The sequence below is a fragment of the Pituophis catenifer genome, unplaced genomic scaffold (genome assembly GCF_029215685.1).
Source record: "Pituophis catenifer annectens isolate HBS135680 unplaced genomic scaffold, rPitCat1.0.hap2 SCAF_1, whole genome shotgun sequence".
Lineage (NCBI taxonomy): Eukaryota > Metazoa > Chordata > Lepidosauria > Squamata > Colubridae > Pituophis > Pituophis catenifer.
The window spans coordinates 338,713,854-338,738,985 of NW_027256881.1; the positions used below are offsets into that span (position 1 = coordinate 338,713,854).

Consider the following 25,132-nt stretch of genomic DNA (forward strand, 5'->3'; position numbering starts at 1 on the left):
TACAATATAGTTTATAGAATTTATTTTATTTTATTTAAGAACATTTATAATGCCACCTAACCCACTCTCGGTGACTCTGGAGGGCTTACAAAATAAAAACCCAATATAAAAAAAAATTAAAAAGCAATAGAATAGAATAGAATAGAACAGTGAATAGAATAGAATAGAACAGAACAGAACAGAACAGAACAGAACAGAACAGAACAGAATAACAGAGTTGGAAGGGACCTTGGAGGTCTTCTAGTCCAACCCCCTGCTTAGGCAGGAAACCCTACACCACTTCAGAAAAATGGTTATCCAACATCTTCCAGTGTTGGAGCATCCACAACTTCTGCAGGCAAGTTGTTCCACTTATTAATTGTTCTAACTGTCAGGAAATTTCTCCTTAGTTCTAAGTTGCTTCTCTCCTTGATTAGTTTCCACCCATTGCTTCTTGTCCTGCTCTCAGGTCTTTGGAGAATAGTTTGACTCCCTCTTCTTTGTGGCAGCCCCTGAGATATTGGAACATTGCTATCATGTCTCCCCTAGTCCTTCTTTTCATTCAACTAGACATACCCAGTTCCTGCAACCGTTCTTCATATGTTTTAGCCTCTAGTCCCCTAATCATCTTGGTTGCTCTTCTCTGCACTCTTTCTAGAGTTTCAACATCTAACAATATCTCATCTCAACATTAAACCCCCATCTTCCTGGCAACAACAAACAAATAAACCACTTATGGGCTCCATCTCACTCTGGCATCCCCAGGCTCAGTGGCAAACCCAGGTCTTCAGGATCTTGCGAAAGAGTGTCAAAATGGGGTCCAATCGTATCTCCACAGAGATGATATTCCATAGGGATTGGAGCCACCACAGAGAAGGCCCTTCTTCTTGGTCCCGCTAGATGGACCTCCTTAAGAGAAGGGGCATGAATTCCTTAAATCACATCAACAACAGGAATTGGATTTGGGAGATAGGGACTTGATAGGGTGTCTAGGGGTGGGTATCAAAAAATTAAACATGGAGAATAACTGATTGAGGTCCCATCTCTTTTCTACAAGTGTGAGAAGTGTGTAAATTACCTTTGTCAGCAAAATCTGCTTGTCCAATATAGTTTTCCCTGCTTTAAATTCCCATCCTGTACAGGATCTGATTGCCCATTTTTATTTTTAAAATGATTTTGCTAGAGATTTGAAAAATAACAATGTTAAAAGAGCTAGGTTTGGGCTATTGATCTGTTTTGTTTACATGAGTATTTATTCCCTGGCATTTAGGAAACACGGGACATGCATTTATTAATTATATTTTTTAATCTTTGTTTCGTACTGCCAATTGTCCAAAGTCTTGAGATAGGGGCAGGATAAAAATGTAATAAACAAATAGTCGAAGAAAAATAAAAGCACATTACAGAAAGAGAGCTAATTGGAAACATACAATGGAAACAATACAGTAATTACAAGAAAAATGTAGAACTGGGATTAGTGCATAAACTGCTTTTGAAAACAGTAAACTGTTTTACAATATTCCGCCCCCCCCCCCCAAAAGCTAAAGTTAGAGTGGATAAAGTCATATATTGGCTTCTAATCTTCCAACAGGCCTTTAGTTAAAGTTTCTATGTTCCCCAGCTGTATAGCAATTTGGCCTAAAGATTAAGGAAAAGGGGAGGAGGCCTGGAAAGGAAAATTATTGCCGATCTGAGCAGATGTGACATATTCACTTGTACTCAGATTAAAATTGAGGAAGAGCATCCCAAAGTCCGTGAAAATTGAGAAGATAACAAGGAGGGGGGGAATTTCTAGTGAAATGTCAGCTTCACAAGGAAATAAACAAAAATAAAATGTGGTTTTGTAAAAAAAAAAAAATCCATAAAAACCAGATCTTTAAAAAAATTGCTTATGAGCCAAACATCCTGCCCCAAGGGGATACTTTTATTTAAACAAAGCTCTGGGATCCGCTTCAGAACTGGAAGGAGGGAGATATTAAAAGCAAAAAAGATTTTTGGTCAGACAGATCGCAATGCTGTAACCATGAGGGATCAAAAAGTCTTCAAAAGGTTTTTTTTAACATCTAAAATCCCAGTGAAGTGATCAAGTGGGCTCTGGAATTTAGATCAAATCCCCATCAAATTCAGCAACTGCTCTAAAATTGTATGCTTAAATTACTTTTATGGGTAATAAGTAAGCACTGGAAACCAGTTTTCCATTGTTCTTAAAAATTTGCATTTTTCAAGTCCCAGACTTGAAAAGTAGACTGAATGTATTCTTTCCACTAAATCAGTGTTTCTCAACCTTGGAAGCTTGAAGATGGGTGGACTTCAACTCCTAGAGTCCCCCAGCCAGCACTGCTGGCTGGGGGATTCTGAGAGATGAAGTCCACCCATCTTCAAGCTACCAAGGTTGAGAAACATTGCACTAAATCATAATGCAGGTAATCCTTAACTTATGACCAAAAGGGGGTCCACAATTTTGGTCGTAAGTTGTGACGGTTCTAAAACAAGTCCCCACATAACCAGACCTGATTTTACAATCTTTTTTTGCTGCAGTTGTTAGGTGTATACTGCAATCATTAAGTGAATAGTTAATAGTTCCTTATGGGCTGCTTGTACCAAAAATTGGAAGTAAATGCCAGTCTTTGATAAAAACATCATAAATCATGATAACATGACTGCAGACCCTTGCAAATGTCCCTGAATGCAGGTGCCCAAAATGCAGTTATGTGACTGCCTGGATGTTGGAACTTCAAATCTGGGTTTTTCAGGATCTGTCATAACTTCGAACAGTTGCTAAGCGACTGGTCGTAACTTGAGGCCTACCTATGTTTGACTTGGCCTTTATTGTACAAACTCTCCATTGTGATTTGTCAAAGTTGGCTAAAACAAACGCTGTCTTAATGCAGTTTTTCTCAACCCTTGCCAGTTTTAAAATGCCTGGTCTTGAGTAACTCCCAGAATTCCCAGCCAGCCATGCTCAACTGGGGAATTCTGGGCGTTGAAGTCCACACGCCTGAAAGTTGCCAAGGTAGAGAAACACTGCAAAATCTCTCTCAGTTATGTTCTTTGTATTTTTTCTTTCATCTTTTATATTTCTTTCATCTCTTTTTATAGCTGGACGTTTTACAGTTTTAGTCATATTTCAGACTTCTGACAGATGTTCGTCCTCAAGAAAAACAGGCCCCCTTTACAAGCCACATTGTGACGGCTTCTCCCTGATCAAAGTTTTCTCCTTCCTTCAGATCCAATCCACCTTTAAGTGCAAAAAGGTTAAGAATCATAAAAGCTGTTTGGTGTTTCTAGATGCCCTAAAACTCTCAAAACGTTTTTCAAAAATCTGAGTGTCTATATTTATATTCTAGGCATGAGAGAACATGCCCTCTTCTGCATCAGTGAAAGTTTCCCATTTATAATTAATTAATTATATAATAAAAGTATCAAACTATTAAACAAAAGATAAGAAAAAATAAGATATTTTCTTACGGAAAATATTTTCTTAAAATAAGAAAAAAATTAAGCAAAAGGAAAGAAACAGAAAAAAGTAGTAAAATATTAGGATGTCCACCCTCCTTTCTATCCAGTAACCATCTTATTCTTTCCTCTTTTTTCCCTCTCTTACTTTGTACTTCCCTTCCCCTTCCCTTTTAACTAGTGGTGAAATCCTCCTCAATTTATCACCGGTTTGCTACCCGCGCATGCGCAAATGTGTGCTGTGTGCATGCATGCACAGTGCACACCAAACACACACTATGCGTGCATGCACAGTGCGCACCAAATGCACACTGCACGCGTAAAAAGGAGGCTTAAGAAAGTAAGTAGAACAGCGAGGGAAGGAACAGCTGTGTCACGCGATTAAGAATATAAATCACATGGCACAGGTGATCGTCGGAAATACCAGTTCAGACGAACTGGCGGCTTTTTTAAATTACCAGTTTGCCTGAACCAGTAGTTTTTATTACTACTGGTACGCCTGAACCGGTATGAACCGGGAGCATTTCACCCCTTCCCTTTTAACCCTTTTGTAACTCCCAAATCTGTAAATCATCCATTCAGCCTTTTCTCCTCTCAATGAAAAATCTTAGAAGATTTCTAATCATTAAAAAAAAAAAAAAAAGCATTTATCATTTTTTCCCTAACCTCGAGAATTGTCTATTTCTATACGACTACATCCAAAGCTTGCATTTTGGTGGATGGAAGAACCAGGTCTCTCTTAAAAACTGAATTTTCCCTTTCTCTTGATAGGTTGTCGACAATGTTAGCAACCAGACATCATGCCGGCTGGCAGGCCTAAGGCCCGGGACGGTATATTTCGTCCAAGTCCGTTGCAATCCTGTCGGTATCTATGGTTCAAAGAAAGCTGGCATTTGGAGTGATTGGAGCAACCCAACGGCGGCCTCCACGCCTCGGAATGGTGAATAGGACCAGTTTTCCATCCTTACCTTTTGGCAAAGGGGGGGGGGGCTGGTGTTTTCTAAGCAGCCTAGAACCCAAAGGTGCTTTTTCAAGGGGCAACTGGACTTCCTGTTTTTTCCTTTGAAGATGTTTCACTTCTCATCCAAGAAGCTTCTTCAGCTCTGACTGGATGGTGGGGAATGGAAGGATTTATATTCCTTGCAGACAGCTGTTCATTTGCATCCTTTCAGTGAGTCATTGAGGCCACCTGGAGGTTTACCTGAGTAGTGCAAATGGGTGTGGAGCCTTCTTGGAACTGTTGAAAGGGCTGTGTTGTAGATTGGAGATAGATGATGTCGTATTCTTCCCCCACTGTTTGGAGAGGGCTGTTCAGTTTTGACATAGATGGTCTCTTTGACTCCTCTTTCAAGCCAGAGGTCTTCTCTGTCCAAAATGTAGACTTTGCTGTCTTCAGAAAAGTGGCCTTTGTCTTTTAAATGCAGATGGACTGCTAAATCTTGTCGTGATGGGTTTGTTCTCCTACGTTGTGCCATGCGTTTAGGAAAAAAAAAAAACAGAAAGTCCAGCTGCCTCTTGAAAATGCACCTTTGGGACAACCATGACCTGAATGACTGAGAATCTCCATAGACAAACAGCCTAGAATGAAGAACAAATTGCCTGACAACAATTAATCAGTGGAATGGCATGTCTTCAGAAGCTTGGTTGCTCCATCATTGGAGGTTTTTAAGAAGAGATTGGGCAGCCGTTTGCCTGAAATGATATAGGTTCTCCTGCTTGAGTAGTGGGCTGGACTAGAAGACCTCCAAGGTCCCTTCCAACTCCATTCTGACAAAAGTACAGTGGAATAATATGTTCCTCCAGCGAAAGAACAATGATGACGATCAACCCCAACAGTCCACTGCCGATTATAAACCACAACCTAGCACCATGATGGCAAACCTTTTCAGGACCGAGTGCCCAAACTGGAACACGCATGCATTTGTGTGCGCTGGAGTACCGGAAACCCAAAGACCAGCTGGCTGATGCACGCATGCCTGTTTTTTGGGCCGTTTTCAGGCCGTTTTCTGGGCTGTTTTTTGGGCCATTTTCATGCAGTTTTTGGGCCATTTTTTTGAGCCAAAAATGGCCTGAAAACAGCCCGTAAAATGGCCTGGAAACAGCCAGAAAACAGCCAGAAAAATGGCCAGAAAACGGCCTGGTTTTTGGAAACTAGGTCTTCCTGTTCTGTTGTTCTGTTTTACTGGCTAGTGGTCTGGTCACCATGGGGAGCACTAGAAATCCCGTAAGTCCATGATGGCGATCCTATGGCACACGTGCCACAGGTAGCACACGTAGCCATATCAGTGGGCACCCCAGCTCAGCTCTGGCGTGACTCCTAGAGAGGCTCTGGAGGCTGGGGACAGCAAAAAAGTCACTTCCTGTCCAACTGGAAGTTGGAAAACGGGCTTTTTCGGGCCTCCGGAGGGCCTCCAAGGGGATGTGGAAGGCTGTTTTCACCCTCCCTAGATGCATAGAGAGGATCTGGAGCCAGGTGAGAAAGAAAAACAGGACTATTGGGCCATTGGATGCCAGGAGTGGAGTGGAGGGGGGTCATGTGTGCAAGTGCAGGGGCACATAGAATTATGGGTGTGGGCACACGTGTGCATAAACTTCCCCCGTCCCCCCCTTCCTGGCACGCAATGGCAAAAAGATTACCCATCACTGCCCTAAGTGAAGCTCCTGCTCCTTTGCCAGGTGCTTGTTTTCTTGGCTTTCTCTTGGTGGCCTTCTTGGGCATCCTTCCAGCTTGAAGATCAAGAGCTCCTGTCAGGTTCCTCTTCCAAAAAATCTTGAGCAGACGTCCTGAGAATCTGATTCTGTGTCAGTAGAAGATTTGGGCTTCTAAGCCAAGAGACTTGGAAGAAATTTGGGACTTGCGGTTGCCCTGCACCTGGGTTTCTTGTTCCAAAGCCAGCTGAGATGTCCACAAAAGACTTGGACCTCAAATGCTGCCCCGACTCCTCCATTCTTCCCAAGCCTTCACACATAACATTCGTCTGCTCTCCTCCTGGCTTTTAGGATACCTGATGGCGCGGGAGGACAGGAAGGAAGGAGCGAGGGAGGATCGGCTAGTTTTCCTGAAGAGAACATATTACTTAATTCCCCCATGTTCATCGAATTTATCTCTGTCTGGATGACTTAGATACTAAGGATGGGTTGAGGATAAATCGTGCGTGTTGAAGAATAAGTGAGATGATTTCAGGAGGATGTTGGGGAGATAAATGAAAGCAGGCAATCTTTTTTTAAATATATATATATATACTGGAATGAAGTAGGCAAAGTACAGGTGGATTTTCTCCTTGTGAAAAAAAATAGTTGAGCTTCTAAGGTTGCCCATATATATATATATATATTGCTAAGTTTTATTTTGATACCGTTATACTTGGTTTGACCTTGGGAAGTGAGATGGCTTGCAAACAATGGTTTAAAATGGCCTTTTCATATACCAACACTAGATCAGAGTTTCTCAACTTTGGCGACTTTAAGATGTGTGGACTTCAACTCCCAGAATTCCCCAGCCAGCAAAGCTGCTCTTATGGGGTTTATTTAGTTATTTATTAAATGTGTGTAGCTTCGTACATCAATTTACTCCTAGTAATTGTGCTATTCTTCCTGCATAGCAGCACTCTTCTGCAAATTGATTACAATTGATTGATACTGCTGGGGAGAGAACGTGAGTAGGTTGGTAAGCTGGTTTAATACCTTTTCTGTAGGCTTCATAGAGGCATCTGATTGGTTGTTGCAGGAAATGGAAAGGAAGCTGGGCTAAATAAATCTTTTGTGCTAAATAAATCTCTTTTGCTCCAACAGAACCCTCTTCTTCCTCTCCTTCTCTTCTCTGCTTCTTCTCATCCTCATCTTCTCCTTCTCTGCTTCCTCTCCTTTTTCTTTGCTTCATTTTCTTTCCTTTTTTCTCTTCTTCCTTTCCCCTCTTCTTCCCATCCTCTCATTTTTCTTCCCTTCTTCCTCTACTCCTCCTCCTCCTCTCCTTCCTCTGCTCCCCCTTCCTTTTCTTCTTCCTCTCTTCTCTGCTTCCTCTCCTCCTCATCTTCTCCTTCTCTGCTTCCTTTTTCTTTGCTTCATTTTCTCCTTTTTTAATATTTTTCTCTTCTTCCTTTCCCCTCTTCTTCTCATCCTCTCATTTTTCTTCTCTCCTTTTTCTTCTTCTCTTCTTCTTCCTCTCCTCCTTTTCACCTCTTCTTCCTCTCCTCCTTCTCCTCTAGCATTCAAAGGTTAAGAGTTTTGTGATTTTTTCCCCCTCCCTGGCTTAATATCCCTTGTCAACCTTCACTTCCTCTCTTTCAGGACGGACTCCGGGAGTTTGCGAACCCAAAAACGGAGAACATAACAACACGCTACGCCGAGAGCTCAAGCAGTTCTTTGGATGGATGCGCAAACATGGGACTTGTGCCAATTTGAGCATCAAAATGTATGATCAGTGGCGGGTGGCACTGCAGAAGTCCCACAAAACACGCAACCAGGTAGAAAAGGACACCTGAGTTTTCAATGAAAAGCAAGGGGAATCATCCGGTCTGTACAAGGATGGGTGTAGAGCCACTCACTGACTCCATTTTTTTTCCCAAGGTTTATTGGGTTTTTATTTTTAAACATATACCCTATTTCCCCGAAAATAGGACCCAGCTGGAAAATAAATCCTAGCATGATTTTTCAGGATGCTCGTAATATAAGCCCTACCCCCGAAATAAGCCCCAGTTAAGATTGTGTGCCAGATGGATGCATTTAGTATCATATTTCCCCCAAAATAAGACCTAACCAGAAAATAAGCCCTAATGTGTCTTTTGGAGCAAAAATTAATATAAGACCCGGTCTTATTTTGGGGGAAACATGGTATCAACATCAATACATGAACAGTGTGGCCTCTGGGTATAATTCATGTTATTACAAATAACAACAGTCTATTGTTACATTAATCAAACTTATATAATCCTAATATTAATGTACTTGATTATTTTAAAGTAGTTATTCAATATTTCAACGTTCCATTCTAATGTCAATGATCTTCAACATACGTAGTAATATCATCTTTCAACATCTCATCTTTCCATCTAATTATTACTTATTTTCAATTTATATAGAAATTATCACTACTGATATTCCCCCTAATTCTTATTTCTACCTCTATTCTGGCTTCTAGTCAAGTCACTCTTACTAATCCTAATGTTAAGACACATATTTATGTTAATACATAGTACTATATATTCTTATTTCTAATGTCAATGATCTTCAACATACGTAGTAATATCATCTTTCAACATCTCATCTTTCCATCTAATTATTACTTATTTTCAATTTATATAGAAATTATCACTACTGATATTCCCCCTAATTCTTATTTCTACCTCTATTCTGGCTTCTAGTCAAGTCACTCTTACTAATCCTAATGTTAAGACACATATTTATGTTAATACATAGTACTATATATTCTTATTTCTATCTCTATTTCTAGTTTTTAATCAGGCCATCATTATATTAGAAAAAAGAAGAAAGAAAAAAAAGTGGGAGAAATAGCTCTATTCTATCCATCATCCCTTGCCCGTTTTAATACTTCAATTCTTATTCATTTTTTGGCTTTACTCCCATACTCTTGGATCTGACTCCAAATGTTGACTTACCTATTCACAATTAGTTGGAAGGCATATCTGCTAAACTGAAATAAAATGGATTTTTCTTTTTAATTTTGGATGAGGCAAAATTGAGTTGACTCGGCTGGCTAGTGAAAATTATTGAGGACTAGAACCTTATAGGTAAATAGAGACTTTAGCTCACATTAAAAAGAGGGCAATACTCAAACTGTAGGCAAAACTTGACCTTACAGCCGCAAAATCTATCCTTTTTCATTTGCAAACCCTGATTCAGTATTCAGGAGACAGCTTGGTAAAAAGGCATTTTCAAATTCTTTAATTATCAATAAAAAGATCCACTGGTTTCTATATTATTATATTAGACTCTTATCCCGGTGAACTACACCTAATACAGTTAGTCCTCGACTTATGACCACATCTGAACCCAAAATTTCTGTCGCTAAGCAAGACAGAGGTTAAGTGACTTTTGCTTCGCTTTATGACCTTTCTTGCCACAGCTATTAACTGAGTCACTGCAGTTGTTAAGTTAGTAACACAACTTTTAAGTGAATCTGCCTTCCACATTGACTTTCCTTATCAGTAGGCCGCAAAATATGATCACATGACCCCAAGACACTGCAACTGTCATAAATATGAACCAATTGCCAAACGGCCGAATTTTGATCACTTGACCATGGGGGAGCTGCAACAGTTGTAAATGTGAAAAAATGGTCAAAAGTCACTTTTTTTCAGTGCCATTGTAACTTTGGTCATTAAATGAATGGTTGTAAATTAAGGACCTATACTCCTATTTTCCCCAGCACAACAGTCCTGTGATGTGGGTTGGGCTGAGAGGTAGGGACAGGCCCAAGAGTCACCAAAAGGGGAGGGGAGGATATGAAAACCAGAAATTGTTTGTGACTGTCTCATAAAATAGAATAGACTAAAATAATAATACTAGAATAAAGACTAGATAGACTAGAATGTAGAATAGAAGAATAGGATAGGATAGGATAGGATAGGATAGGATAGGATAGGATAGGATAGGATAGGATAGGATAGGATAGGATAGGATAGAATAGAATAGAATAGAATAGAATAGAATAGAATAGAATAGAATGTAGAATAGAAAAGGAAATAGAAAGGAAATAGAAAAGAATAGAACAGAACAGAACAAAATGTAGAATAGAATATAGAACAGAATAGAACATAGAATAAAAAATAATAATAGAATAGAACAGAACAGAGAATGGAGAATAGAAAATAGAATAGAAAATAATAGAACAGAACAGAACACAGCACAACAGAACAACAGAACAAAACAGAGAATAGAATATAGAACAGAATAGAACATAGAATAAAAAATAATAATAGAATAGAACAGAACAGAACAGAGAATGGAGAATAGAATATAGAATAGAAAATAATAGAACAGAACAGAACACAGCACAACAGAACAACAGAACAAAACAGAGAATAGAAAATAGAATAGAATGGAATAGGAATAGAATAGAATAGAATCTGGAAGGTACCTTGGAGGTCTTCTAGTCCAGCCCCCTGTTCAGGCAGGGGAACCTGTCCTATACCATTTCAGATAAGCAACTGTCTAGTCTCTCATAGAAGTGGGTAGTCTACAAATAATTGTGCAAATAAATAGGGATGAAGATTCGTCAATTGGGGAAATGGTGGAATGTTATGGAGCCACTGCTGGCCGTATCTGGTTTTAACCCTCTCTTTCCTCACCAGGTCCTGTCCAGTGACAAACTGTAGCTTTGATGGATGGTGGAACCAGGATGTTCACTTAAGCGCCAGCCCGGTTGCTGGATTCAGGCCTGCCAAGGATGCACACCAAGGAACTCAAGAGCAGCCATAATCCAGGTGCCTCGAGCGGCATTGCCAAGGTGGCTTCAACCATCACTAACACCCTTTCTGCAAACTAGCTAGAGGCTGGGAAGAAGTCAGTGCCTCTTCGCCCAGAGTAACTCTAAACCAGCTTCTCACATATGATGTTTTTCAGCTGAGTTGAACTTTTGAGTTTTCTAATTAGTATATAAAGGAGTTCTCCCTAGTTGAAGGACATTTTGCCCAGGGAAAGAGCTCTTCGTGCCAGCTTTTTTTTTTTTTTTAACAGTGCCAAGATTAAAAAAATCTGAAATCTATCCATCTATCCTCTTAAGCACGCCATAAAGAGGTTTCGTTGCTTCAGGATAGTCGTTTTCTTCTCATACTCCTCTGTTATGAAATTGGAATCGGCAGCTGATTGAAAAGCGGAAACGGCTAAAGGAACGAGCTGGGTAATCAGGAAAAAAGAAACAGGTTTACATTTAACCTCCAAATTCTCCCAAAGGGAAGAACGGCAGAATTGGTTGTGAAATTTCACAGATTTTTTTATTCCCTTTTTTGTGTGTGGGTGCTCTGTTGTTAAAAAATATCAAGTGTTCAATACCTGTTTTATGTCCGAAGCTGTGATTTTTTTTTTTTTTTTTTGCTTTAATTTATGTGCTGCCCTTCTCTGGAGACTCAGGGTGGCTTACAATGCGTTAAGCAATAGCCTTCATACTTTTGTATATTTATACAAAATCAGCTTATTGCTCCCACAAACTGGGTCCTCATTTCACCTACCTTTGAAAGGATGGAAGGCTGAGTCAACCTTGAGCCTGGTGAGATTCGAATTTGCAGTAATTGCAAGCAGCAATTGTTAATCACAGTGCTTTAGTCCACTGTACTACAGGCTCGCGATTTAGGCTGGGTTTTCCTCTCGGGAAATCTGGGAGGTTTTGCACCCAGAGCCCAACCCATCTTTTGAACTGACGTCACCTGCCTCGCCTTTTAATTGGGCTAAACCAGTATGTTTGTTTCCCAACAGCATTAAAGGCAAAAAAGTTGAGGGCCAAGACCACGATTCCATTATTTGTGGCTTTCTGCAGTTATTCAAAGGTAACATGCCACTGACCATAGACGCTCCATTTAGCTTACTTAACTAAGAAAGGCAAGCTGAATGGTGAGGTGGCCTAGAGGGTGGAGCTCTCGCCTCACAAACTGGAGGCTGTGAGTTCGATCCTAGGTAGAGGCAGATATTTCTCTCTCTGGGCACAATGGGAATATATCTGAACAAAACTCCTCATTGGCAACAGGAAGGGTATCCGGCCAGTAAACACTCGGCTCCCATTCAGTTGCCCAGACTCCACCCCGCAAAGGATTAGGGGGTCATTAAAAGAAGATGAACTAAGAAAGGCAAGCTATGGCCTCTCTCGTTTTTATGGCATTTATAAAAGACCAGCCTCCCCAATTTCCCTTGTTGTTTACGAATACTGCCATTTTCAACCAACATTCAACATTCACTCAAGAGCCTGTAGTACAGTGGACTAAAGCACTGTTATTAACAGATTAACATCTGCTGCTTGCAATTACTGTAAGTTCGAATCTCACCAGGCTCAAGGTTGACTCAGCCTTCCATCCTTTCTAAGGTAGGTAAGCTGACTTTGTATAAATATACAAAAGAATGAAAGCTATTGCTTAGCGCATTGTAAGCCGCCCTGAGTCTCCGGAGAAGGGCGGCATATAAATCAAATTTAAAAAAAAAAAAAAAAAAAATTGAGGACCCAGTTTGTGGGGGCAATAAGCTGACTTTGTATAAATATACAAAAGGATGAAGGCTATTGCTTAACACACTGTAAGCCGCCCTGAGTCTCCGGAGAAGGGCGGCATATAAATCAAATTAAAAAATAAAAAATAAAAATAAAAAAAAAACAACTGGGGCAAGAAAGGCCATTAAAACGGGGGAGGGAAACTCACAAGCAACGGCTCACTTAACAACAGAAATGTTGGGCTCAATTGTGGTCATAAATCGAGGACTATTTATAAGTCAGTAACTTGGAAAGCCCTGTGCTGGGGACATAGCTGGGACTAGCCATGACAGTTTAGGATTACAATCCAGAATTGGGGAGTGAGGGACCGATTGGCAGGCAGGGTGAGCATCCAAATAAATGCTAAATGTTAAAAATACCCCCGTGCTTCCATCCTCCAAACCCAATTTTCTTTAATCCCTTGTAAAGAGAGATTCAGATTTTGGTCCAGGGGAAAAGGTAGTATGATGAAAGATGAGGTTTGCAAATACAGACCCTGGGCGCTGCCATTTTGACTTTTTTGCCCTCCTCCCTCCCAATGGATGCCCATCTGGAGCTAATTGTACCAGACAACGTCTGGTCCGCTCAAGATAATAAAAAGAAAGACAAGTAAAAAAAAAAAAAAGGAGTCTGTTTTCTTTAATTGAAGGGATTAAAAAACCCCAAACAACTTTATTTCAGAACATAAACAAGCTATTTCCCCCACTCCTCGTCCTATAAAGGCAATTGAGGCCAAGTGCCAAGAAACCATCCTGAGAACCGGCTCTGTTGGGCAGGTGGCCAAGAAGCATCGAGCCATGCGCCTCCTGCACCATCTCTCCTGCGGGCATCGGCCTGGCACCATGAAAGAAGAAAGCCGGGGTGGGCGAGCTGCATGCGAGCGAGGACCAACCTTATCCCGGGGTGGGGTGGGGGGAGCTCTTACGTCCCTGGCTCTCCCCCTTCTCCATCCATCCCCGGCCTTTCTTCATCCTTCTCCCACGGGACGGCCTGTCAACTGCTTTCTTCCGAATCGTACTTGAAATCCTGAAGAATTTCGCTGATTGCTTCGATGGTTTGAATTAGCCTGCGTGAGCCGGATGGAAACGATAAATAAAGTGCCATATGGAGCCGATTAGCCGCGCTCACCCGCGCCCCTCACAGCCCGGCCTTGTTTATGAAAGCCTATGAGAGGGGCAACCCCAAGGGCCGGGATGGGCTGGCTGGGGGGGGGGCGGCAAGGGGGGAAGGTTAGGCTTCAAAGAGCCAACATGGAACAATCTGTAAAAATGGGGGCTCAGCGGAGGGTGGGGGGGGATAGAATACGGCCTTTGAAGACCCTTGCCGAGGCCTTTTCGAGACCAAAAAAAAAGAGAGGGAAAAATATTCCCACATCCTCGCTTCAAATTGGCTTGGGTGATTTGCGAGAGGACAAGGCTCCGTTTTGGGGCAAAATCGTGATTTTGGCGTTCCCATAAGGGGGTCTCTTTCCCAAGGGGGTCTCTGCTTTGAGAGCAGGGAGTTTCCCACGATGCCGTGCGCCGCTAAGCATTGTGGGAAATTCAGATGCTCGGATGCTTTGAAAGTCCCAGTGATGGGACTCGGTTTCCTTTCTTCCCAAGTATGGAAAGGGGGTACAAGAGGCACGGACGGTTCTTCTGGTGGGGGGAGGGCATGAAAATGGCCTCCATGCAAAAGGGACCCAGACCGTATCACAAATCAGATGGTGCGTTTTGGAACCGTTGCTCGGTTTGCCAATTCTCCCTAAAGCCAAACTGCATCTAATGCAGCACTTCCTCCATGTATCACAATGCAGGCATTGTGTTCACACAACCAGCTTACCCAATTCAAGGAAAGCTCAAGGCAGCTGCTTGATAACTAGCCAAGCTTGATTTATTTTTGCCTTGGGTAGGCCTGTGTGTGTGTGCATGTGTGTGTGTGTGTATCTATGTATGTATGTATATATGTGTATGTATATAGATAGATAAAGATGGATGGATGGATGGTAGACATACATACCGGTATTTGTATATGTATATATGTATGCATGTATGCATGTATGCATGTTTGCGTGTATATAGCATGTGTATATGTGTGTTATGTATGTGTGTGAGTAGATATATACTTTCTTTTGAAGGCAGGCAACAGAATAGAATAGAATAGAATAGAATAGAATAGAATAGAATAGAATAGAATAGAATAGAATAACAGAACAGAACAGAACAGAACAGAACAGAACAGAACAGAATAGAATTTCTTTATTGGCCAAGTGTGATTGGACACACAAGGAATTGGTCTTGGTGCATACGCTCTCAGTGTACATAAAGGAAAGGAATTATGACTGTTTTCCACACAACCGTTGCAGCATCTCCATAGTCACATGACCAAAATTCAGGCGCTTGGCAACTGGCATGTACTTAATGACAGTTGCGCTATCTTGGGGTCATGTGATCCCCACTTGCGACCTTCCCAGCCAGTTTTCTGTAAGTGAAGTCAGTGGGGGGAAGCCAGATTGACTTAATGGCTTCATGATTCATTTAAGAACTGTAGTGATTTGCTTTATTGTGGCAAAAGTAAGTCTTCCGGGTGCGCTTCAAGGTGTTGGTGACCACTTTTAAAGTGCTCCATGGCTTAGGGACGGGGTATCTGCGAGACCGCCTTCTGCCGCCAATAGCCTCCCACCGACCGGTTCGCTCGCACAGAGAGGGCCTCCTCAGGGTGCCGTCGGCCAGACAGTGCCAGCTGGCGACCCCCAGGGGGAGAGCCTTCTCTGTGGCAGCACCTGTCCTCTGGAATGACCTACCCCCTGAGATACACACGATATCAGACCTCCGGACTTTTCGTCGGGCCCTGAAAACACACCTATTCCATCTAGCCGGGCTGGCTTGATCCCATCCTCTCAGTTTTAATTGAATTCTGTTTTAATTGGGTTGTTTTTAAATCTTGGGCCGAAATTATTTAATTGTTTTTTAAATTGTTTTTAAATTTTATATGCAATGTTTTATCTTGGCTGTACACCGCCCTGAGTCCCGCAGGAGAAGGGCGGTATAGAAATAAAATAAAATAAAATAAATAAATAAAATAAAAGGGTCATAAAATGGGGCACAACTCATTTAACAACTGCCTTGCTTAACAATGCAAATTTTGGGGTCAGTTGTAGTCGTATGTCGAGGACTACCTATCTTTGGAAAGGAGGGGCATTGTGTGTCAAGTGCATGGGTTAATATTGTATGCCCTATTGTGGGAACCCAGAGCATGGATTAAATACAACACAGCACAGTAGTCCTCAACTTACAACCGATGGACTGTTCAAAATTGTGACGGATCTAACTTTGGACTCTTTACAATCTGGATTCAAAGTTCCAATGGTCAGACTGTCTCCATGGTCACGCAAGTGGCAACAAGGTCCCATTTGCAGCCTCCCATGGTCAACTGAACTGCATTTTACAACAGTTTTGGTGAACGCCAGGGCTTACGATGGTTGCAAAACTAAGCAAGCTATTAATTCACTTAACAACCACAGCGTTTGCTTAATGACTGCTGCAAAAAACAGAATAAGGCCAGGTCTGTCATGTGGCCGGCCCATTTTACGACGGTTGTGGCTGTATTGAGCAGGCACCATTACTGTTGAATGTCGAAGACTAGATTAAGGATATTGTGTCTGGAACACTGTAAGAGTCATAAGTATGAGTCAGTTAAACTACCAAGGGTCAGAATTTTGATCCCATGACCATGGGGATGCTGCAACGGTCTCAAGTGTGAAAAACGGTCATAAGTCACCGTAGGGACATAGGTCAGTGCCGTTGTAACTTCGAACAGTCACTAAAGGAACTGTTGGAAGTTGAGGACTACCTGTAGTTTAAATATCTGGAGAACAGCCATGTAAAACAGGAGTCTCCAACCTTGGCAACTTTAAGCCTGGTGGACTTCAACTCCCAGAATTCCTCAGCCAGCTTTGCTGGCTGAGGAATTCTGGGAGTTGAAGTCCACCAGGCTTAAAGTTACCAAGGTTGGAGACCCCTGATGAAGTTCTGGATATCCATTCTTGTCACCTCCGCCGGGCAGGATCCGAATCAGTGACATTACATGGAAGTGTAGATTTAGTGTAAAATCATTAGTAGGGATTTCCTGGTTGCAACAGCTGTCAATCAGTGGAATTTCTTGTGTCATGAAAATATTGTGTTCCCTTCAGTGGAGGCAAATTTATGCTACCAGTTCTCCAGAACTGGTCAGAACCTGCTGAAACCCACCTCTGGATCCAACCTTAAGTCCAAACTGAGTTGTACATCCATCCTTTAGAAATATACAATACCACAACACACAACTTACTGTAACAAGTAGTGGTCCGACGGGTGGGCTGCTAGGGGTTCGCGAGAACCTCTAGCTAAGATTCTGTGCAGTTTGGAGAACCCCCAAATGCCATTCTTGGCTGGCCCCGCCCACCCCGCCCCTCCCAGGAGTCCCCACACAGCCCGTTTTGGATGCAGATAAGTGCAGGGCGTGTGCAAAGGCTCGGGGAGGGTGAAAAACAGGCCTACCAGAAGTTCAGGAAGGCCAGAAACAGGCCTGTTTCCGGCCTCCAGAGGGCCTCCGGTGCTTGGGGAGGCCATTTTCGCCCTCCCGGAGGCTCAAGGAAAGCCTCCGGAGCCTGGGGAGGGCAAAAACACCCCTCCCCTCGCCGTGGTGCAGGAGGCCGACTAGGCCACACCCACCATGGCCAGGCCCACCCAGCAACTGGGCAGAGAACCCCTTGCCAAAATTTTTGAAGCCCACCCCTGTAGTCGTCTATTAGGGAACGTAGCTATAACTTTATAGCAGGGGTGTCAAACTCTTGGCCCACAGGCCGGATGCGTCACGCGCTGGCCACGCCCACACCTGGTTTAGCGAAGGGGGGGAAAGTCGTGATGCATCACATGACGACTCCATGATGACGCGAATTTGACACCCCTGCTTTATACAGTTGAAAGAGTAAACTTCAGAAACCCCGTATTTGCAACCGCAGCTTCGGTGACTCACTTGTGCTTCAATTCTTGCACCTCCTGTGTGTGGGCTTCCACCCCGGGCTGATCCTGGACGTTTTGTTTAGCAAGCTGCAGTTGTGCTGTCTGGGAAGAAAAAAACAGGGAAACGGAGAAAGATACAAAATTGATTATTCCCCCTCTTCCTTTACCATCAGATGAATATATGGAAGGCTTAACCAAACCGTTGAATTAATGCATTCTCTGGTTTTATGCAATATCCTGAACAATAACCTACCGGTAGTCCTTGATTTATGACCAAAATTGGGACCACAATTATCATCACTAAGCAAAGCACCTGTTAAGTGAGTCACATCCAGAGGTGGGCGGCACGTGAATTAACAACCGGTCTGCCCCAGCACCAAAAATGTGAGTGTGCGCGCACCTTCCATGCATGCGTGCAGCCTTCTGCGTATGTGCTTTGCTCGCACGCGTGCTTGCATGCATGTGTGCAGTTTAAAAAACGTGGCTAAATAGGATGTTTTTGCCCTCCCCAGGCTCCAGAGGCTTTCTTTGAGCCTCCGGGAGGGCGAAAATGGCCTCCCCAGGCACCGAAGGCCCTTTGGAGGCCGGAAACAGGCCCATTTCTGGCCTTCCCGAACTTCTGGTAGGCCTGTTTTTCGCCCTCCCCGAGCCTCTGCACACGCCCTGCACTTATCTGCATCCAAAATGGGCTGTGTGGGGACTCCTGGGAGGGGCGGGGTAGGCGGGGCTAAATAGGACGGCAGAGCTCCGGGGCGGGCAAACTACCATTTTGCCCGAACTGGTAGTAGCCCACCACTGGTCACATCCAATTTTACCACCATTTTTGCCATGATTGTTACGCGAATCACCATGGCTGTTAAGTAAATCATGCAGTCATTAAACGGATCCACTTTCTCCACTGACTTTGCTTGTTGGAAGCAACTAGAAAGGTCGCAAAACGATGATCATTGACCCCCTGTAACTATCATAAATACATGCCGGTTGACAAGTGCTTGAATTTAGATGCTGCAACGGTCATAAGCGTGAGGGCTGTTTGTAATTCCCTTTTTTTCAGCGTTGGTGTAACTTTGTACAGTCCCTAACAAAGGGTCCTAAATCCAGGACTAGCTGCAATCCAATAAACTGGGTTTGGTTTGGACATCAACACCAAGGAGTAAAACCGCAAAGCCAAGCTTACTGCATTGCCTAAATAGAGAAACCGAGTCTCTAAGCACCCTGTGTGTGAAGACAGCTGACTACAGTCAATTTCCCCAAACTGATGTCCTCCAGGTGTGCCTGGCTGTGAACTGGGGGAGCTGAAATCCCCCACATCTGGAGGAGATCATCTTGAGGTTAAAATATTAATCTAGAACCGAACAGATCCGCTGTAATGCTCAGTTCTTCCTTTCTTCAGCATCACCTTTGCCAGCACCAACTTCTGGCTGAACCTTTCTAACAGAGCATAAAATGGGGGCAGCAGGAACCAAGTGCTCTTTAGAGGGATAATGGTGCAAGATTTGGAAGATGCCCCCCCCCATGCAAAAAATTGAAATCCTGCCCCTAAAAAAACACTAATTTATTTATTTTATTTTTATTTTATATCAAATTTATATACCGCCCTTCTCCCTGAGGACTCAGGGCGGTGTACAGCCAAAGTAAAAATATAAACTACAAACATTAAAATACAATTAAAAAGATATATATATATTTGGCCCCATAATTAAAAGCAATGACAAAACAATTAAAAATATTTTTAAAAAGTGTTAGGCCAGTCCGGCTTGCTGAAAAAAGAAAGTTTTAAGGGCACGGCGGAAGGCACCGAGGTTTGGACTCTCCTTATCTCTGGGGGCAGCTGGTTCCAGAGGGTAGGTGCCCCCACAGAGAAGGCCCTCCCCCTGGGGGTCACCAGCCTACATTGTTTGGCTGATGGCACCCCAAGGAGGCCCTCTCTGTGGGAGCGCACGGGTCGATGGGAGGCCGTTGGTAGCAGCAGGTGGCCTCGAAGATAACTAGGTCCTATGCCATGGAACGCTTTAAAGGTGATAACCAACACCTTGAAGCGCACCCAGAAGACCACTGGGAGCCAGTGCAGCTCACGCAGGAGAGGTGTTGTATGGGAGCGCCAAGCAGCTCCCGTAACTACCCGCGCGGCCGCATTCTGGACCAGTTGGAGCCTCCGGGTGCTCTTCAAGGGGAGCCCCATGTAGAGAGCGTTGCAGTAGTCCAGGCGAGAGGTGACGAGGGCGTGAGTGACTGTGCACAGGGAATCCCGATCAAGAAAGGGCCACAACTGGCGGATCAGGTGAACCTGACAAAAAGTCCCCCTGACTACAGCCATCAGACTAAGAAGGAAATTTAAGTCTCCTGCCTTGATATGCGTTTCCCTCTGTGTTCGAAGGCTGGTTTGTGAGTGTATATCAACTCCAGGAAACACCCAAAATTTGCAGACCAATAACAACAAGGAAAAAAAAAACCCGCTAAAAAGGAAGGAACAAAGGTGAGATCTCTGCTAAGTGGAGCAAAACCCCAGGTGAATTCATTGCCAAACATCCGTGTAGTTTTATTGGCATTGTTATAAGAGCCGTTTGCGATTTTATTTATTTTATTTATTAAATTTCTATGTTGCCCATCTCCCCTACATTCTGATTCTGGCTGGCTTACAAATTAGAAAAGGTGGAAAAAACGATTAAAAGATGAAAACAAGCCAACATTAAAATATTATTAAAAACTGTGCTAAAACCACACCTACAACAGCCAAGAGACAGATATGACTGGGAGGATACCTCCCATCCTACTGCTCCAGGAACTCCTAGTGGTCTCCCATCCTGGACCTAAACAGGTGTGATCCTGTTAAAAAAAATTAGCTCAGCCTAGCAATAGCAACTGCGTTATTTATTTATTAAGTTTATATCACACCCATCTCCTCTGATACTGCTATATGTGTTGCATTATAGCCAGTATTATACTATCATAGTATAGTGTTATATTATGTATTACAGTCAGGTCCAGAAATATTAGGACACCGACACACTTCTAACATCTTTGGCTCTATACACCACCACAATGGAGTTGGAATGAAACAAACAAACACAATGTGCTTTAACTGCAGACTGTCAGCTTTAATTTGAGGGTATGTACATCCAACTCAGGCGAACGGTGTAGGACTTACAGCAGTTTGCATTGTGGTGGTGTATAGAGCCAAAGATGTTAGAATTGTGTCGATGTCCCAATATTTCTGGACCTGACTGTATATACCGCTTCATAGTGCTTTTTACAGCCCTCTCTAAGCGGTTTACAGAGTCAGCATATTGCCCCCAATAATCTGGATCCTCATTTTACCCACCTTGGAAGGATGGAAGGCTGAACCTTGAGCCGGTGAGATTCGATCTGCTGAACTGCAGCTAGCAGTCAGCTGAAGTAGCCTGCAGTACTGCACTCTAACCATTGCGCTACCTTGGCTCTAAATCACTAGGCTAGAAATCAGGAAATGTTGAGTTCTAGTCCCACCTGGATAAAAGGCTGAGTGACTTTGGCCCAATCACTAGGAGACTGAGAGTTCTAGTTCTGCCCTAGACATGAAAACTGGCCAGGTCCTTTCTCTCTCTCTCTCTCTCAGCCCAATCCACCTCACAGGATTGTTGTTGACGGGCAAATAAGAGGAGGAAAGAGTATTAAGGATGGTCGCCATCTTGAGTTCTTTCTAAAAATAATAAAAGGGGGATTAAAAAAAATCTAAAATAAAATAAAATAAAAACATATATTTTAATGGACATGTTGCCGTACGAATCATATACAGTAGTGGCCAAAATTGTGGAAACCTTTTGGGAAAAGTATATTTTCTAAAACTAGCTAATAACACCACTTTTTTTGGGAGTAGTGCTATAAAATTATATCTCAATGGAAAGATAATTTAATCAAGAATGTAATGCAATAACTTTTATGAAGGATTTGCTATTAGAATAGCAGTTACAGTATAAAGAAGAAAAGTGAAACACGTAGAAAAAACGAAATGTACAAAAATTATCATCATAGAAAAAATGAGATATACAAAAATTATCACGTCAGTTAATACTTAGTTGGGTAACCTTTATCATGAATTACAGCCTTACAACGTCTTCCCGTGGAGTGAACCAAGTCTTTTAGTTCTGCAGCTGTTCTAATGTGAAACCAAGATTGAATGATGGCTTCTATTAACTGGGTTTTATCGCTGGGTCGCTTCTGACTAACACGTTTCTTTAGTTGGCTCCATAGATTTTCAATTGGATTAAGGTCTGGGCTATTCCCAGGCCATTCCAGCAGTGGAATATGATTATCTTGAAACTCCAAAAAAAAAAAAAAAAAAAGTGGTGCTATTAGCCATCAAATCTCAAAAATACACTTTTCCCAAAAGGTTTCCACAATTTCGGCCACTACTGTAATGTCCCACTTGAGCACAGCCATTCAGATTGAAATCAAGATAATAAATCTCCACCTAGCTGGCAACCCTACCTTAACAAAGAATAAATTTCTAAAGTAGAGTTTTCTCCGAGATTCCTCAGCATGTTACGAAAAACAGGATCAAGAAAACGGGTCTTAAAATTCACTGAGCAGGATGGGCTCACGTCATGTGGCAAGGAAGGGCTACTCACCAGTTCGAGTTTCTCCTGCTCCTTCTCCTGAATCCTGCCCAGATGCTCCACGAGGTCTCTCCGGCCGTGGATCCCCTCCAGATTCCCCTTGATCTGCAAGATCTCCTGGGAAATGCCGTTGAACGCCAGGGTGATCTCGTGCACCAGCTGGCGATAGCGGAGGAAGTCGTAATCGGGGCCGCTTCGGAGGTAGGCCTGGTGACCCCTGTTTTGGGGAGGGGGAGATTTAGTAAAGAACCGAGAAAGAGATTTTCCTACAGGTATGGGGAACAGAGTACCCACATGCAAAGATTTGAGGGAAACCGATGGGAAAGAAATTGAATTTTAAAGTCAGCCACTTGAACCCATGAGCCACAAGGCCCCCCTCCTCTCCCTAAGGTAAAGGTAAAGGTTCCCCTCGCACATATGTGCTAGTCGTTCCTGACTCTAGGGGGCGGTGCTCATCTCTGTTTCAAAGCCGAAGAGCCAGCGCTGTCCGAAGACGTCTCCGTGGTCATGTGGCTGGCATGACTAAATGCCAAAGGCGCACGGAACACTGTTTCCTTCCCACCAAAGGTGGTCCCTATTTTTCTACTTGCATTTTTTTTACGTGCTTTCAAACTGCTAAGTTGGCCAGCGCTGGGAAAAGTAACGGGAGCTCACCCCATTATGCAGTACTAGGGATTCGAACCGCTGAACTGCCGATCTTTCGATCGACAAGCTCAGCGTCTTAGCCACTGAGCTACCATGTCCCTCATTCCTCTCCCTACAGCATCCCAAATGAAATTTGGGATGGAAAATGATCCATTTTCCAAACAACCAAGATTTCTGGAAGCAAAACACATCCATTTCTACTGTGAAAGTCTCCCCCCACATCACCTTCGCAACTTTAACTCTGGCAAACTTCAACTCCCAGAATTCCCCAGCCAGGCCTTCTTAAAGTTGCCAAGGCTGAAAAACACAGCGCTATTAACCTTATCTTGCTCCTAACGATCTGGGTGCTTTTTATTTCTTCTCTGAATCGTCTAAAACAGCAACAGCTACCAATTCTGAGGACAATGAGGTCTGTACGCATCAGCAATTGCATGTCACAACCTCTATGCAGGGTTAGGGTTATGCCTGTGCGGGAAGGGGGGGGGTCAGACTGGATGACCTCACTCTTTTTTTCCTCCTCCTCCTTCTTTGAGATAAGGTTTATTCCCTGTGCTATAAAACTTCCACAGTAGTAGGCCTGCCTATGTTGATGGGACACAATCCAAGGATGTTTGGCCTGCTGCGTGAATTCACCTTCTTCTTTCGCTCCCATCTTTCTCCTTCTCTTTCTCTTTCTCTCTCCTTCTCCTCCTCCTTCTTCTTTCCCTTCACTACTTTTTTTTTTAAAATTGATTTATATATGCCGCCCTTCTCCGGAGACGCAGGGTGGCTTACAATGCGTTAAGCAATAGCCTTCATACTTTTGTATATTTATACAAAATCAGCTTATTGCCCCCCACAATCTGGGTCCTCCTCCTTCTCCTTCTCCTTTCCTTCCATTCTCCTTCTCCTCCACCTCCTCCTCCTCCTTCTTCTCCTCCTCCTCCTAATCCCCCTTCCATTCTCCTTCTCCTTTCCCTTCCATTCTCCTTCTTCTTCTCCTCCACCTCCTCCTCCTCCTTCTCCTCTTTCCCTTCCATTCTCCTTCTTCTTCTCCTCCACCTCCTCCTCCTTCTTCTCCTCCTCCCCCTTCCATTCTCCTTCTCCTTTCCCTTCCATTCCTCCTTCTCCTCCACCTCCTCCTCCTCCCCCTTCCATTCTCCTTCTCCTTCTCCTTCTCCTCCTCCTCCTTCTCCTCCACCTCCTCCTCCTCCTCCTCCTCCCACTTCCATTCTCCTTCTCCTTTCCTTCCATTCTCCTCCTTCTTCTCCTCCACCTCCTCCTCCTTCTTCTCCTCCTCCCCCTTCCATTCTCCTTCTCCTTTCCCTTCCATTCTCCTTCTCCTCCACCTCCTCCTCCTCCTCCTCCCCCCTTCCATTCTCCTTCTCCTTCTCCTCCTCCTTCTTCTTCTCCTCCACCTCCTCCTTCTCCTCCTCCTCCCACTTCCATTCTCCTTCTCCTTTCCCTTCCATTCTCCTCCTTCTTCTCCTCCACCTCCTCCTCCTTCTTCTCCTCCTTTCCCTTCCATTCTCCTTCTTCTTCTCCTCCACCTCCTCCTCCTTCTTCTCCTCCTCCTTCTTCCTTCTCCTCCTCCCCCTTCCATTCTCCTTCTCCTTTCCCTTCCATTCTCCTTCTCCTCCACCTCCTCCTCCCCCTTCCATTCTCCTTCTCCTTCTCTCCTCCTTTTCCTCCACCTCCTCCTTCTCCTCCTCCTCCTCCCCCTTCCATTCTCCTTCTCCTTTCCCTTCCATTCTCCTTCTTCTTCTCCTCCACCTCCTTCTTCTCCTCCTCCCCCTTCCATTCTCCTTCTCCTTTCCCTTCCATTCTCCTTCTCCTCCACCTCCTCCTCCTCCTCCTCCTCCCCTTCCATTCTCCTTCTCCTTCTCCTTCTTCTTCTCCTCCTTCTCCTCCACCTCCTCCTTCTCCTCCTCCTCCCCTTCCATTCTCCTTCTCCTTTCCCTTCCATTCTCCTTCTTCTTCTCCTCCACTTCCTCCTCCTTCTTCTCCCTCCTTCCCTTCCATTCTCCTTCTTCTTCTCCTCCACCTCCTCCTCCCCCCCTTCCATTCTCCTTCTCCTCCACCTCCTCCTTCTCCTCCTCCTCCTCCCCCTTCCATTCTCCTTCTCCTTCTCCTCCTTCTCCTCCACCTCCTCCTCCTCCTCCTCCTCCTCCCCCTTCCATTCTCCTTCTCCTTTCCCTTCCATTCTCCTTCTCCTTCTCCTCCACCTCCTCCTCCCCCCTTTTCCATTCTCCTTCTCCTCCACCTCCTCCTTCTCCTCTCCTCCTCCCCCTTCCATTCTCCTTCTC

General features: G+C 43.7%; 2 protein-coding genes across 2 annotated transcripts in view; one reads left to right on the plus strand and one right to left on the minus strand.

Moving 5' to 3' along the window:
• CRLF1 (cytokine receptor like factor 1) overlaps positions 1-7,916 on the plus strand; it is a 51,414-nt gene extending 43,498 nt beyond the window's left edge. Inside the window, exons 6-7 of the mRNA XM_070936535.1 lie at positions 4,207-4,375; positions 7,723-7,916. Coding sequence (XP_070792636.1) covers positions 4,207-4,375; positions 7,723-7,916 — 363 coding nt within the window. The remainder of the gene's footprint in view (positions 1-4,206; positions 4,376-7,722) is intronic.
• A 5,382-nt stretch (positions 7,917-13,298) lies between these two features.
• The window catches only part of REX1BD (required for excision 1-B domain containing), a 26,056-nt gene continuing 14,222 nt past the window's right edge, over positions 13,299-25,132 (minus strand). Inside the window, exons 3-5 of the mRNA XM_070931842.1 lie at positions 22,215-22,419; positions 17,621-17,709; positions 13,299-13,691 (exon numbers count right to left, since the gene is read on the minus strand). Of these exons, the coding sequence (XP_070787943.1) occupies positions 13,619-13,691; positions 17,621-17,709; positions 22,215-22,419 (367 nt within the window). The 3' untranslated portion in view covers positions 13,299-13,618. The remainder of the gene's footprint in view (positions 13,692-17,620; positions 17,710-22,214; positions 22,420-25,132) is intronic.